The 13,489-nt window shown below is 41.1% G+C and overlaps 1 protein-coding gene across 1 annotated transcript; it reads right to left on the reverse strand.

Annotated features, from left to right (window-relative positions):
• Positions 1-448: 448 nt before the first annotated feature.
• Positions 449-2,997, reverse strand: LOC143179541 (luciferin 4-monooxygenase-like). The gene is made up of 8 exons (XM_076378838.1): positions 2,932-2,997; positions 2,747-2,878; positions 2,464-2,671; positions 1,906-2,390; positions 1,647-1,824; positions 1,367-1,588; positions 1,051-1,280; positions 449-986 (listed from the first exon to the last, which is right to left on the reverse strand). The coding sequence occupies exons 1-8, from the start codon at positions 2,995-2,997 to the stop codon at positions 831-833; spliced, it is 1,677 nt and encodes a 558-aa protein (XP_076234953.1). The 3' UTR covers positions 449-830.
• Positions 2,998-13,489: the final 10,492 nt, after the last annotated feature.

Genomic DNA, 13,489 nt, shown 5'->3' on the forward strand with positions numbered 1-13,489 from the left:
GTTTATATTATTGTGCACCGAAACGGCATGGTAATTGATATGGGTCACTGTTCAATTTGATATTTTCCGTAAATGATGATTAACGATACCCTCGGTGTTGATACGATGCTAATCAAAATTATTACGATTAATGAACCGTTTGCTACGGAATTATCTGGACGATTCCCTATGCAAATATACAGCATGATTTCACAGTGAGCGTGGAAGAGTAATTTAATTCGTGTAGATCGTACGATACTGTTGTTATTATGCCAGAAAAATAATATTGTTTAGGAGGCAGAGACGAAGTGAAAAAGAATGAGAACCAGATGTCTGTGATATTATCTCCGGTTCGTTTGGTTGATAGAAGACACTAAAAAAGGATCACTCTCAGTCTGACTACAGAAACGGAGTTTTAACGTGTAACGCGAAAACGGATGCAAAGGAGGAATGCATGATCAGCAGCAACTAGAAGCTGAAGTAGTGATTTTATTGTTTGCCAACTTGTTGTCAGAAAATCGAATAGCTACGCATAAATGGTTCTATTGTTACGTTTTACAGTCTACTCTTGTTTCTTCGTTTCGTCGCTATTCTCTTCTCTTTGTTTTTAGCTTTAAGCTCTCCAGATGTGAAACTAAAAACAAGGCTTTTATCCAGTAAAACTGCTCTCCACCATTTGTCTCCTGTGTTTTTAATGAAACGTGCATTGGAGAAACCTGTACATATTTCGTAAACCTAAAAGATTTATTTAGCTTTCCATACGTATTGTTGAAGCTGTATACGTATTATGAATTGATATCTACTTAAATTTAGCTTTATACTACTTGTAAAAATATGTCACGTGCTTAAGATTAGAGTACATTATTTATTATCATTTGTTTCAGTTGTTTTTTGTTAATCTTTCCAGAGACCGTACGTGGAAATTTGTCTATGAATTTTACACCGTAAAGTCTGTAATATCCAGACACATTACTCGTGAAGTAATTTATCAGTTCGTTCTCCGTTACCTGAAATGAATAATACAGTTATAGAAATATAGTTAAGAAAATATCTATTTCTCGGATAAACTACCTCTTTGCCCGGCTCTTTAATCACAGCAGCAATTGGAATTTCCCCTTCGACATCAGCTGGTATTCCTACTACTGCTGCCTTATAAACCGCAAGATGCTCGTCGAGAATATGTTCCATGTATGTGTCTGACAAACGGCAGTCTCTATATTTAATGAATTGCGAAAATCTGCCGGAAATATAGATTTCCCCGTTTTCGTCGTAGTAACCGATGTCGCCAGTGCACCACCACCCTAGAATCGGAACACGAATAAAATTCTTCGATATTAGTTGCTACTGTATAGTTTTTCTACAGATATTTGAATTAACGGAAGCTTACCTTCTGGATCACAATTTTTGTTGAAAGCCTCAGGATTTTTCCAATAACTGCATGCTAAGGTAGGTGCCTTGACTCGAAGTTCACCTTCTTCATTTGGGCCTAGTGTCTTTCCTGTTTCAATATTCACTACTCTTATTTTGACTCCTGGTCGTACGTAGCCGCAACTACCAGACTGACAGTCACGCGTTTGTCGAACAATAGTGTTTCCTATTTCGGTCGACCCTGAAATAATGTTTTTTAAACATCTTCTTCACTTTGGACTATAAATACACGAATTTACCATATATTTGCAAAACTTCCACTTCAGGCAAAAGCTTGATTATGTCTTCGTGTATTTGACGTTTGAAAGTCGAACCACCGAATGTAATTGTTTTCAAATTTGTCGAACGAAATTCCTTAATTAAACCAAGTTTGTAAGTTTCTCTTATGAGATTGGAGTCGGCCATACAGTGCTCCACCTAAAGTAAAAAATCTCGATAGTTTTATCGCGACTCATATTCGCTTTCTTTATATAATATCTATGTATTGCATGTATTCACCTTATATTTTTTAATAATTTCATAGTAATATTTCGCGCTATAATAGTCCTGCACGATGATTCTCGTCGAGTTAGCACGGAGTGCTTGTATCATATCGTTGATATAGGGTATCCACCGTAAACTGCATGTACTTATGCATACTCGATTAAACATACCGACTGTGTACGATGGATGTGACATAGCTCTCAACGAAAGATGTGAGAATATCGCTAGTTTTGGCTCACCGGTTGTACCCGATGTACCCAGGAGCAGTGCTGGTTCCTCTAGATTCGTTATATTCGTTGTTCGGAAGTTATCGACTTCGGCCAAACTTTGAATCGACAGGATATGTTCAAGAGATACCTCGTCAGACTCTTCATTCTCGAAAACGATTCTCGGTATTTCTATGTTCAATTCCTCCAGGACATTCGTCAGAGTTTTTACAGAATAATTATGCAAGAAAATTGCCTTTGGTGTTGTCGTCGTGAAAAAATTGTAGAACTCACCTGATAGAAAAATTGATCAAATACAGTATCAGTAATGTTGTTATGCAACGGAAAATTAAAAGGGATTAATTACGTTTTGGTAATTTGTGATATTCCGGTGCACATATAGCGCCAATATACAAGCAGGCAAAGAAAGGAACGAAGCTGTCGAAGTGGGAGGAGGTGCAAACTGCTACGACATCGCCTGTTTTGATGCCCTGCTTCTTTAGCCAAATTGCACATCGTATACTCCTCTCCTTCATTTCACTGTAAGTATACGGCTTTCCTGTTGCGGCGTCTATCTGAAATACGAACCGATAGATAATGCACTTTAAAGGAAAGAAAAAGGAGATCGAAAGTATCGTGGCAAATAATACCTGCCCAATAAGATCCGGATTGCTATCAAAGATTTCCAGAATTATATCTCCGAAATTCATCGACTTTCCGGGGATTGTTATTTCCTTGCCCCAGAGTATATTGTCTTTAATGGTGAAAGTTGATTCGTTCTGCTGAAACAGTGGAATATAGGTAATAATTATATCTTAGAAAATAGTATATGTACATACTGTGCAATTTTTTGATGCTTCGTCATTGACATAGCACTGTCAAGCATCAGTTGGCTCACCATTTTCAGTTACTTCTTGTTCGTTACAGCAGCGTAAAATGATGAGTTTGTCGAGAATCTTCAACCTTATGCCTGAAACGTTCTTCAGTCGAATAAAAGTTTGAGAATTGGGACTGCACAATAAATGTATCTCTGTGATAAATGTTCTTCTGTTTATCTTATGATAACTTATCGTTCAAATTGTATGAGAGTCATCTCTCCTATATATGTATTAACAACCACTTAGTGGGTCATAGCTTATTCGTTGAAAAAAACATCAGAGTAGTATCACAGGTATTACGTAAGTAATTTATATCTGCATGATAATTCACATTGCATTTGCAAATATCGATGTAATTTTACGTTTCGCAATTAGATAGCGTTGTTACTTTAATTAACAGCATCATAAATGTAGTTTCGCCTGAAAATTCGAGCAGAGATCGCGTATCCCTTATTATCCAATTTGTATTTCAATGTTTCTTGAGTAGTCTCTAATTGCTACTGGACCATTAAGCTTGAATTTTTAGTAAAATGGCTAGAGAACAGCGATAACTGTTAGCAATTTTAGCTAGCATGCAGGTAGGTACAGCAGATATTAATGGGATACGAGGTAATCAGAATAATGTCGAGCACGGTGCTCCAAGATTTAGGGTAAGCATGGTTAAACAGAGTTAGCATGCCGAAACATGACATTCAACGTCCTCAAATAGTTTACTACGGTATAACTCCGTTTCGTGGCGAAGCTTTCAATATTAAGTTAGCTAACGCAGGAAACACGTTTGCATCCCCAACCATTTCTGATCAATAATTGCGACTCTGAATTCGTTTCTGAAATTAAATCCGCGATACATTCGACTGACGTAATAAAATATAAGCGGTGTCTATCAAGCAACGATAGATTGCCTTTACTGGAGGAAACGGGAAAGCGATTGCAGAAGGAACTAAGACCTTGAATCTGAATGTTGAAGATGGAATGGGAATGAAGAATAAGATAATTCCCCGCAGCACCTCGGTCAAGCAAATAGTAAAATTCTTGTCGAAGTGTTTGGACATTGTTGAAGGCTTTGATCATTGGTAGACGATACGCAGATAAGTTGAACCGTTGGACTGGGTCGAAGCTCAAATTGAATTCGGATATTGAACCGGAAAGTACTCATGCGATGAAAATAAGAAAGGTTCGCGTGGATGACACTGGTTCCCTCTCACCGAGGAAATCCTCCGGGAAATCTAGGATTTCTCGTGCCCAAAGTCGTGCCTGACCCAATCGTTATCCTGCAGGGAGCATCAAGGCCAGCCCGTTGACCGTGGAATTGCTGAGCTGCGTGCTCGACACGCTCACATGCTTCCTAATTACTTGCTCTCCTAAGCTTCCAGTTATCCTCCTCTCTACGCGACGGAAACTCTCCTCTTCATCGTTTAACAACGATATACCGTTTAATTGAATCTCGTTCTTGTTACTGGAAACGATTGCTTATCGATTTTTGACCGAGGTGTGAAAGGAACTGTGTTTTAACTACACATTTCACAGATAAAAACTTCAATCTTGTTCCGAATTGTTAAAGTTAGTTAAGGAGAATTCGAGTAGGTTATCTACTTTGAATTAGAAATGGATTTCTATTAGGAATCGAAAAAAATCATAGTGAATTTTATATACACCTAGTGAATATATTAAGAGAAGGTATTGCGAGAAGCATTCGGAGATGGTTAAGATCAGGTATGTACGATCGAGTAATTTCATGTTTGCTCCGAAAGTCGTTTCGAGAGCGGGCACAAACGAGTGGTCGAGGTCGTTCGGCTCGCTCAATTTCGCTAAGTAAAAGGATCTAGTGCGAACGAGTAATAACGTTCGCCTCTGCCCTGGATCTGCCTGTTTTCTCTTTCTTCCTTCCGGAGCGTTATATGTATAGTACAGAGGTCGAATATAAATACGAGCATTCGAGCGTTTACTCCATGACTTTCATCGCCCTCTGCTTCATCTTCCGGTCGGATGGCTTGATCGTAAATTTAACAACCCCGTGGGACCAATAATGTGCAATTTCTCGATTTAAGATGAGTTGTAGCGAAAATAATTGCATAATTACGAAACAAGTTTATGAGACAGCAGTTCACTTTTTCCCTCTAGGTATTTTCAAGTTCGCGAAAGGTTATAAACAATTAGAAGAGCAGACGTTAAATGGGTACTTACTAGAATCTAGAATTACTTAGGTAATTTGTTCGCATGTCTGATTTCATAGTGTTCTCTGGTGAGAACGATTTTCCATTATGTTTTTTAAAAAACGAAGCTAACTGTAACTGACCTGAAAATCAAACAGTACTATGATTCTTCCTAATTGTAATTGCTCGAGGAGCTCGAAAAAAGCTTCAACGGCCATGGTCTTTTATTATCGTAGATCAATTTGCCTAGGTATTCTGAAATTACACTTCGTTCAGTAAAAATACGAACCTATTTTTCCAGGGTTCTCACTTGCGTACCACTTACTGGCTTCACTTTAGATCTATCGTTTCATCTGCATCCTATGAAAGGAAACGCTTAATTGCTAATAGCGATTGAAGGTACGTCGCGTCGGGCCATTCAAGAGTCGTGTGCCTTGAAGGTGACTGTGAGCAAGCAGCCTGTTTCGTACGATCTGCCAGCTATAATTTCATCATTTCCCTGATTACATGGCCTAGCTTCGCAGTTCTGTCTCATTTCAAGGCACTTACTCGATCACCCCACTAGTAGGAAAAAACTCAATTATTTGGAGGAGGCGCATCGTATATTAGGTGGCAGATAGGTAAAGAGACAGAACTGTGATATCAAGAACATTTCAGCAGAAGGATAACTCGGCCCAGTATTATATATAGAGAAATGTTATACCAAAAGATAGAGAACAAAGGGGGTAGAGAGAAGGAAAAGGGATAGAGCAGGACGGTCGACAAGGAACATAAAGCAGGCTACGCTGCTGACTTTATGGATTCGATTATTCCCGCTTGCTGCCTGTGCAGCAGTTCTCTTGACCCAGCCTGGCCGATCGTCGAGAGCAAAGGGACGGCCAAAGACAGCGAGCTATGGTTCCACGGGGCATAATTTAAATTTATATCAGGCAAATGCGGTGAGTTGGCAAGTCTGCCTCGGAGGCGCCGTAAAAGTGATTGCACAGAAACGTAGTAAAATTTTTCTTCGTTTCGTGGCAACCGATTTCTCCCTCCTCGATTCTGATTTCACCACTCTCATAGGCGTGTGCCCCGCGAAGAAAATTTGTGATGCGCGAGGTATATCGATCGATAATTCGATTCCGAGCATCCACAGAAACGTACCTACCCTATAACAACAGGCATCTTTTGATCAGAAACGCTCCATAATTTTGTCCCTTTTCTTTCGCTACCTCCTTTTCGTCTTCTTCTTCCGTCTGTGACGAGGGAAACGCTGAAAACGGAAGTTGGAACGGCTGCGCGAAAACTAGAGTTTCGAGACGGAAATTGGTATTCGCCCTCTTTAATTTTAGGCTGATCGAAAAGAGGAAGTTCCTGAAATACAGAGAACTGTACTCAGTAATGGCTCAATTCTGAAACGCAATACTGTCGACAGAAGGCAATACTGTAATATCTTTACTTTGACGACTTCAGTGGATGGAAAAATTACTAAGAAGTATAGAACGACTGGTGCAAAGAAATAGCGTCTTGGACTTGTATTGGGAGTCCAATTTCGTTAGACGAGATTAACAGAAAAAGATCGAGGGAAATACTTTGGACTGATTCGTCGCAAAAGTGATAAGAAACCAAGGGCAAGGCTCGCAGGTGGATTGATCAATCGCGGAGGAACAAGTTCGTAGAGGAAAAAGACAAGAGTGTTTCGATTCGCGTAATCCAGCGTGCGACATCGAGCTACCAGAGGCACGACCGTCTCCTCTCGAGACGTCCATGGTCCATTCGTGAACAAAGAGAGATTAGCATAGGAATTACTTCCGGCCGAACGATAAACCCCGAGCAAAACCTTCAAAGCCGGAACGAAGGTCGTTGCATGACTGGAGCAAGTGCAGTGTATTTCTAGGGAGGAAATTGGCACGCGCTGCCGAACCGTCCAGCAGATCGGACCACCCCATATTATTCCAATTTCAGGGGTTGATCTCTCACCTTCGATATACTAAGAGTCCTATCGGGCTCGATGGTTGGTTCAACTTTCCCGAATCTGCTCCCCTTGGCAGCTTTCAAAGCTTTTTCTGGGATTGTTTGATGAAACGGCCGGACAGAAGCCAAACTTTGCAGCTTCAGTATTCCCGGAACGAAACGAGACGTCCGATACTTTTTTCGAAACGAATTTTTAGAGGAACGGCAAATCCTTTCTACCAAATTCGTCCTTTACGAATATATCGAACGCGTCTCTAAAAGCTACTTTAACGGAATTTTACATCGAGCTACGATTTCGTTAGTCTGTATTTGAAATGATCGTTTAATAAGTTGACAATATTAGAGATGTTTCTTTCGACAAAGAACAATACGACTCAAACTCAGTCTCGAAGGGGTTCTAAGGGGTCACGAGGATGAACTTTATTAAGCGGATCGATTCGTGAGCGGAGGAAATTCAACGCTGAAGATCTATGCGGGATTTTAAACGAAACCGACCGGTAGAAACAGCCCTGGGCTTATCTGGGTGGAGAAAGACAGAGAGAATGAAAGGGGCGAGAGGGAAAAAGTCGCGAGAGGAGAGGATGGCGCGAGAAGAACTGCCGAGGAATATTAACGTCGAAATAGCGGCACGTTATTATTCCTGCTTTATATCGAATCCGGGAAGACAAAGTGAAAAAGTTTTCTCGGAGGGAATGCAAGTGGCGTCGTTTCCGCTCTTCTGGACTGTTCCCTTTATTAGAGATCGTCCCAACGGTCGGGAAATTGAATTAACGGTACCTCGACGGCAATACGATAATTAGTATCGCCTTGAAACGTAAAGCGTCCGATAAAACGTCTCTGGTCGGAACACAGACTTTAGGAGAGAGTACTTCAGTTTCGAATATTTAAACAACGATTGCTTCCATGGCAACGCCCCGTGTAAAAAATGGGAGCTTTAAAAATTTCATCTGATTTTATGGATGCTTCGAGGTGTCGATTCTTTCTTATTTCAAATGAGTTCGAACTTGAACTGCGATAAAAGGAGAAGAATCGATACTTCTTCGAGCAGACAAAAACATCGCGCGAAGCGAACTATTCACGTCTTGTGTTTCAACGAGCTGTTTATTTGCATATGCAACGAGCGTACTCGAACTCGGTTTCTATGCGTTTCCACCTTCCCGTGTATCCGTACCGCTGCTCTTTTATATTCGAGAAATCTGACTTCAATGAGTTACGTGCGCGTTTCGCTAAACTCGAAACGATATTTCGCGTTGGTTTCCACCGGTCTCGTTTCTGTCGTTTATTCGAACTTGCTGCTCGAGTTGGACCTTAACGAGTTAGTCTCCAGTGCACGGTGCTCAGCTCTATTGATGTTGAAATTGAACGTAATTAAATAAATTGCAAACCCATGAACCAGAGAATTTTTAATTTAACTTCGCACGTCGGTTAGCAACCGGGGTTGTTATTCGAAACAGTTTGTCATGTGATCAATTATGCGAATATTCTCCATCTAAGATCTCATATTTTATTCGGATTCAGAGAAAATAAATCTAAACGAGTTCTTTAGCATGCAATGAACTTTGATCCAGAATGTCTTCTCGGTTTCGCCTTCGAGTGCTCGTGAAAATGTAAAGCTAACGAAAGAGGGTAAAGCGGTTTGTTATTCTTCGTTCTTTGCGGCGCCACCTTGCTCGCCAACTGAGGTTTAAGCAGGAAGTATTTTCAAAATTCAAAGGGCGAATGGCTACTAAGCTCATTTTCGTTTCGCTCTCGTGCCGCCCTCACCACGCTGCGATGGTGACGTCTCTCATCTGCATTCGCCAATCCGACATTTCCATTTCTCGGTTAAACGTACTTTTTTTCTCCTTTCGAAAGTCTCCGACCGTTACACTCCGCCGCAGTGTCTCGTGGATTTCAGTGTTTCTTCATTTCAGCTTCGATCTCTCTTTCATTTATGTCTATCGAATCATCCATTGTCAGACTACTGTCTCTCTGTTCGCGTCGCAACCTTCTCGGCTTCCTCTTGTCCTGGCCCCGATTCAACATCTTCGTTCGTTTTGCTCACTGGAAACTTCAGACGAAGGTACGTCTTGATATTAAAGGCCCGTCATAAATTATAAGGCTTTGTGTTTGAAGCGTCCCCTTATTTACTCGTTTCGTTCGTTTGCTTCGCGATTTCATCCGTCTTGGTCCTTCACCCTCCGCTCTTCTGCGATCCGTCCCTCTTTTATAGTATCCCGCTGGAAGAAGCCAGGCGAGGCGTGACGTTCTCCGCGTGGACTACAGTGTTTGCTCGTAATGCCTTTTACTCGAGTCGAAGAATCAAGTAGAAACAGAAACGACCAATCTCGATTCCTTTTGGCAGACTGTTTCCCCGCGGTGGCGATCGTTATGTTTGGGAAATGAAATTATTACGTGAGGGAGCGGGGGAATGAACGTTAAGTAAGATGAAAAAATTTGAAAAAACAAGCTTAAAACTCGAGATATTATTCAATTTCTTTCGCGTTTTATTCAAAGGGTAAGTAATGATAGAAGATCGAGTATGCGAATACAGGAATTAACAGTTTTGAGTATTCAACGCACGAACGCGAATCAAAAGCGACGTAATCGAACACGACTGACGTGCGTGCGAAAAGAAGTATTTAAACGGCAGGCTTGAGCCGATTTGAGTTTTAAATCCACTGGAATAAGAGAAAAACGTTTGAGCCGCGACTAAATGTCGTAGATCCAGCGAGGACTTGTTCGGCTCGTCGAATCGTGTTTCCGTACATCCATTTACATGATCTTGAACGAGAGTAGATGGTGACTTTTGAAACGAGATAAATCGATCCTTATTTTACTAGAAGAATTTTATGCTCTGATATTTTATACATATAACCAATTGATCAATATCGCCCTATCTGCATCGAGAAATGAACGTTATTTGACATAATTTATGGCTGTTTTCTAACGAGCATCTCGTACGCTACTTGTTCTTCGTTGAACGTATTTTTAGAAGAATCTCGCTTGCAAAAGCGACTCGTGCAACACGAAACGACCGCTAATGGATTCAGGAAGAGCACGCGAGGCCTCACTCATGCGCGCTGTCGCATTAAAATTTTAGGCGACACCATTTGCCTGAAATGCCCTTATGGTTCGTGAATTCCGTCTGGCCGCATACGCGACAAAAATCTCGATGAGGGTACGGTCGGATGAGCCGTGAGAATGGGCTGGCATAATTGTCAGCGCCACAAATGCTGGTCGTTAGTCGGGCATCTGGCACTGTTTATTGAACAAACAAATTGCCTGTCGCACGAGCCGCGTTTTACAAGCTACAATTATATTTTATTTCGAATGAACGCAGGCTACTAATGTTATCGACACCACAAAGACACGGACGGACATGTTTCTGATCATCAATTGTTATATTCGCCTGGCAAATTATTTTCTCGTCTTTTTGGGACGCGATCAACGTCGGGAATAGTGCGGTTTTGTTCAACACCCCCGTCGCGCAGTTGTTTCCGATTACGAACGACGTTACGGACAAATCGATTGGTTGATTAACGCGCTATGGGTGTGACGCCTAGCCGATTTGAATAAAAGGTGAAAGTAATTTACTGATTCCTACTTCAGCGCGGTGCGAAATAAATCAATTTTTTTACACATACTGGCAATAATTGTTTCGACGAAAGAATTTGAAAACAAAGGAGGTTCAAAAACATTTAAACATCCTCTGTCGAATACGAAAATGAATATTGATCCTGAAACATGGTCGAGACATGGCGTTACTACAGGTTCGCGATCCATAATTTCTTCAGACATATTAAGTTATAAATATTTAGGTTCGTTGAAAGATGATCGGTAACCGAACGATCGCCTCAGTTAGAAGGCGCATTTATTACTTGGACTGAAATTCTCAAGATAGTTGTTCGCGTAGCCTAGCTTACCCTCGACATAGTTGGGCGATTCTCGAGATTCCACCGAATAATCCTCGTAAGAACAACGCGCTATAAGAGGGGAAGTTTTGAGGAAGTGCAATTCGTTTGGCGATTGGACAAGTTTACCTTTTGAACGATAACAGACATTCGGGGGAAAGAGATTGAATTGGAGTGAACTCGACCTCGGGTCGGGTCAGGTCAGAGTTGACTCGAACCTCTCGTCCATTCATTCTCGCGATTGTATTTAGCGTCTCGAACGCTAGACTAATGGGCGAAATAAAAGGGTTTCCATTGGCCAGAGAATAAAGCAGAGTGGCACGAACGGGCAGAGAAAAAAGGGGTGGAAGAGAGAGGAGAAAGTTGGGTGAAATGGACGAGGTACCTGAAAAATGTCTTGGCCACACACACGCTAGATGGTATACGCGTGCGAGCAAGTGGCGCAAAAGGGTCGCGGCGAGACTATAAGGGAACGAATGAAAACCGAGCGAGCCGGAAGACTGCTCGTTAAGGTAGCTTAAAGTGTTCGCACTCCGCTCACGCGAACCTCATTAGCGATCGAGCAGAAGGGCAAGTAGAATAATTAATTTTTCCTGGCAAAGAGTGGCTAAAGGCATGGTTCGTCAAATAAGTATAATTCAATTGCCCATTCACTGGAATTTAAGATCTCTTCTGATTTGCGATCGCGATCGATTGCTTACCTCTTAATTACAAACCCTTCCAGAATTTTCCACGCTTTAGCTTCATTATTCGAACTCTGAACCACCTTGAAAAACTCCCATTAATCTTGAAGATCCTTTTGAGATTCATCATGTTTTCAAGGAATTGTAGTATTTTTCATAGATGCTTCCAGCGATTTATAATTTTTGTCTTTCGGCGCTAGCTACGCTTACTCGAGAGTATTAATCTTCCCTTTGTCTAGTCATTAACAAAGACTAAGCGAAAAGAATGTCTAAATTGTTCACAGGTCGCTTAACTTGTGCCAGCGAGGTAATTAATTTTCTCAAACTCGGGACGGTCGCTGCGATAATCCACCTAGCGTAATTCGTGTTCGAGCAACGAGTGTATTCGAATTCGCAAAGTATTTCCGATAACGTCGCGGACGATAGGCGGTCCCATTGTTTTACTAGGAAGATCGCTGAATCTGGACAAGTAGCGTCCGTGACCGGAATCGTTCGCGAGGACAACGTGAACAGGAGAAAACCTACCGGTATTACCTTGATAAGGTGATTACAATAGTAATTTCGTCTTCCGCCACCGTCCTTGTTATGCAACTTCTCCTTTTCTTAGTCAAACACCTGCTGAACTTTGCGTTTTACCCGAGCAAAGGTACGTGATCGTTTGTAAGTATTCGGTTAGACAAATTTTAAAAGATAAACCGCAACGTAACCGTAACCGTACAAAAATCTGAAACTGACATATAAGTATAAGAAAAAATTACTTTTTTCGTTTACGGAAAGCAAATCATTTGTAACTAAAAGTTCGACGGAGAAAGGTTAAGCGTATTATGAAGAAAGAAAGGAAAAACTATTTTAAACGGGATTTTTTACTTAAAATCAATCCATTGGCAGCCACTGGAATTAACACTTTCTCGTAGGCGTCTCTCTTCGAGCTCACCTAATCCACTTTGCTGAAACTTCGACGGACGTCTGACTGGACCGTCCTCAGTCTCCTCGTTTCCTCCTGTTCCGATCAGTTTAAAACGGCCTTCTAAGAGTGACACGCGTTTGAATAGATTATTTGATGTTTTAGGAGAATGTAGCTTTAATGTGTGTCTTCAAATGTATTTAAAATTTTGAAATTTTCAAATTTTCAAATTTTCGAATTTTCGAATTTTCAAATTTTCGAATTTTCGAATTTTCGAATTTTCGAATTTTCGAATTTTCAAATTTTCGAATTTTCAAATGTTTAAAGTTTGTTGAAAATGATTTGAAAAGGGAGGTCACTTAACTTTAATGTTCAGTATTGACTACTATATAGAGTGTTACGGCGTTCAAGGAATATTATGATAATATTATTAAGAGAAGTCTGTCGATGATTAAAACAAGCGGAAGGAAGATTCGAACCAAGTGAGAAGTAATTAAACGCGTAGCCCTCTGTTTAATTCGATCGAGAAAAGCTCGACCCGTTAGATGGGGTGCGCGCAATTCATTCGGTTGAATGTAATTTCGTGGTTGACGAGTAAAAGTTGAAGCACCGCTACGTTTTTCCACCGCGTCCAAACGTCATTTCCGCTTTTAATTAAGGGGCTACGCGGGTCGAATCAACGTGAGCGAGGTGACGCGCGAGGGATTCTCGGCTAAAAAATATTTCTTTGCCGGAAAAATCCTCGTTCACGGTTTAAACGACGAAAAGGCAAGGGTCAGGCCTCGTAACGAGTTGCAGCGTTTCGAACGATTTCCGACATTTACGCGACAACTTTATTTCGTTATCTTGGACGATGATGCCGGTTTCAAAAGGGTCTCTTCATTCAGTGTTTCATTTCACCCTTTTAATCTCGACCTATTTCTTTTGCT

This window comes from Calliopsis andreniformis, chromosome 5 (genome assembly GCF_051401765.1).
Source record: "Calliopsis andreniformis isolate RMS-2024a chromosome 5, iyCalAndr_principal, whole genome shotgun sequence".
NCBI lineage: Eukaryota > Metazoa > Arthropoda > Insecta > Hymenoptera > Andrenidae > Calliopsis > Calliopsis andreniformis.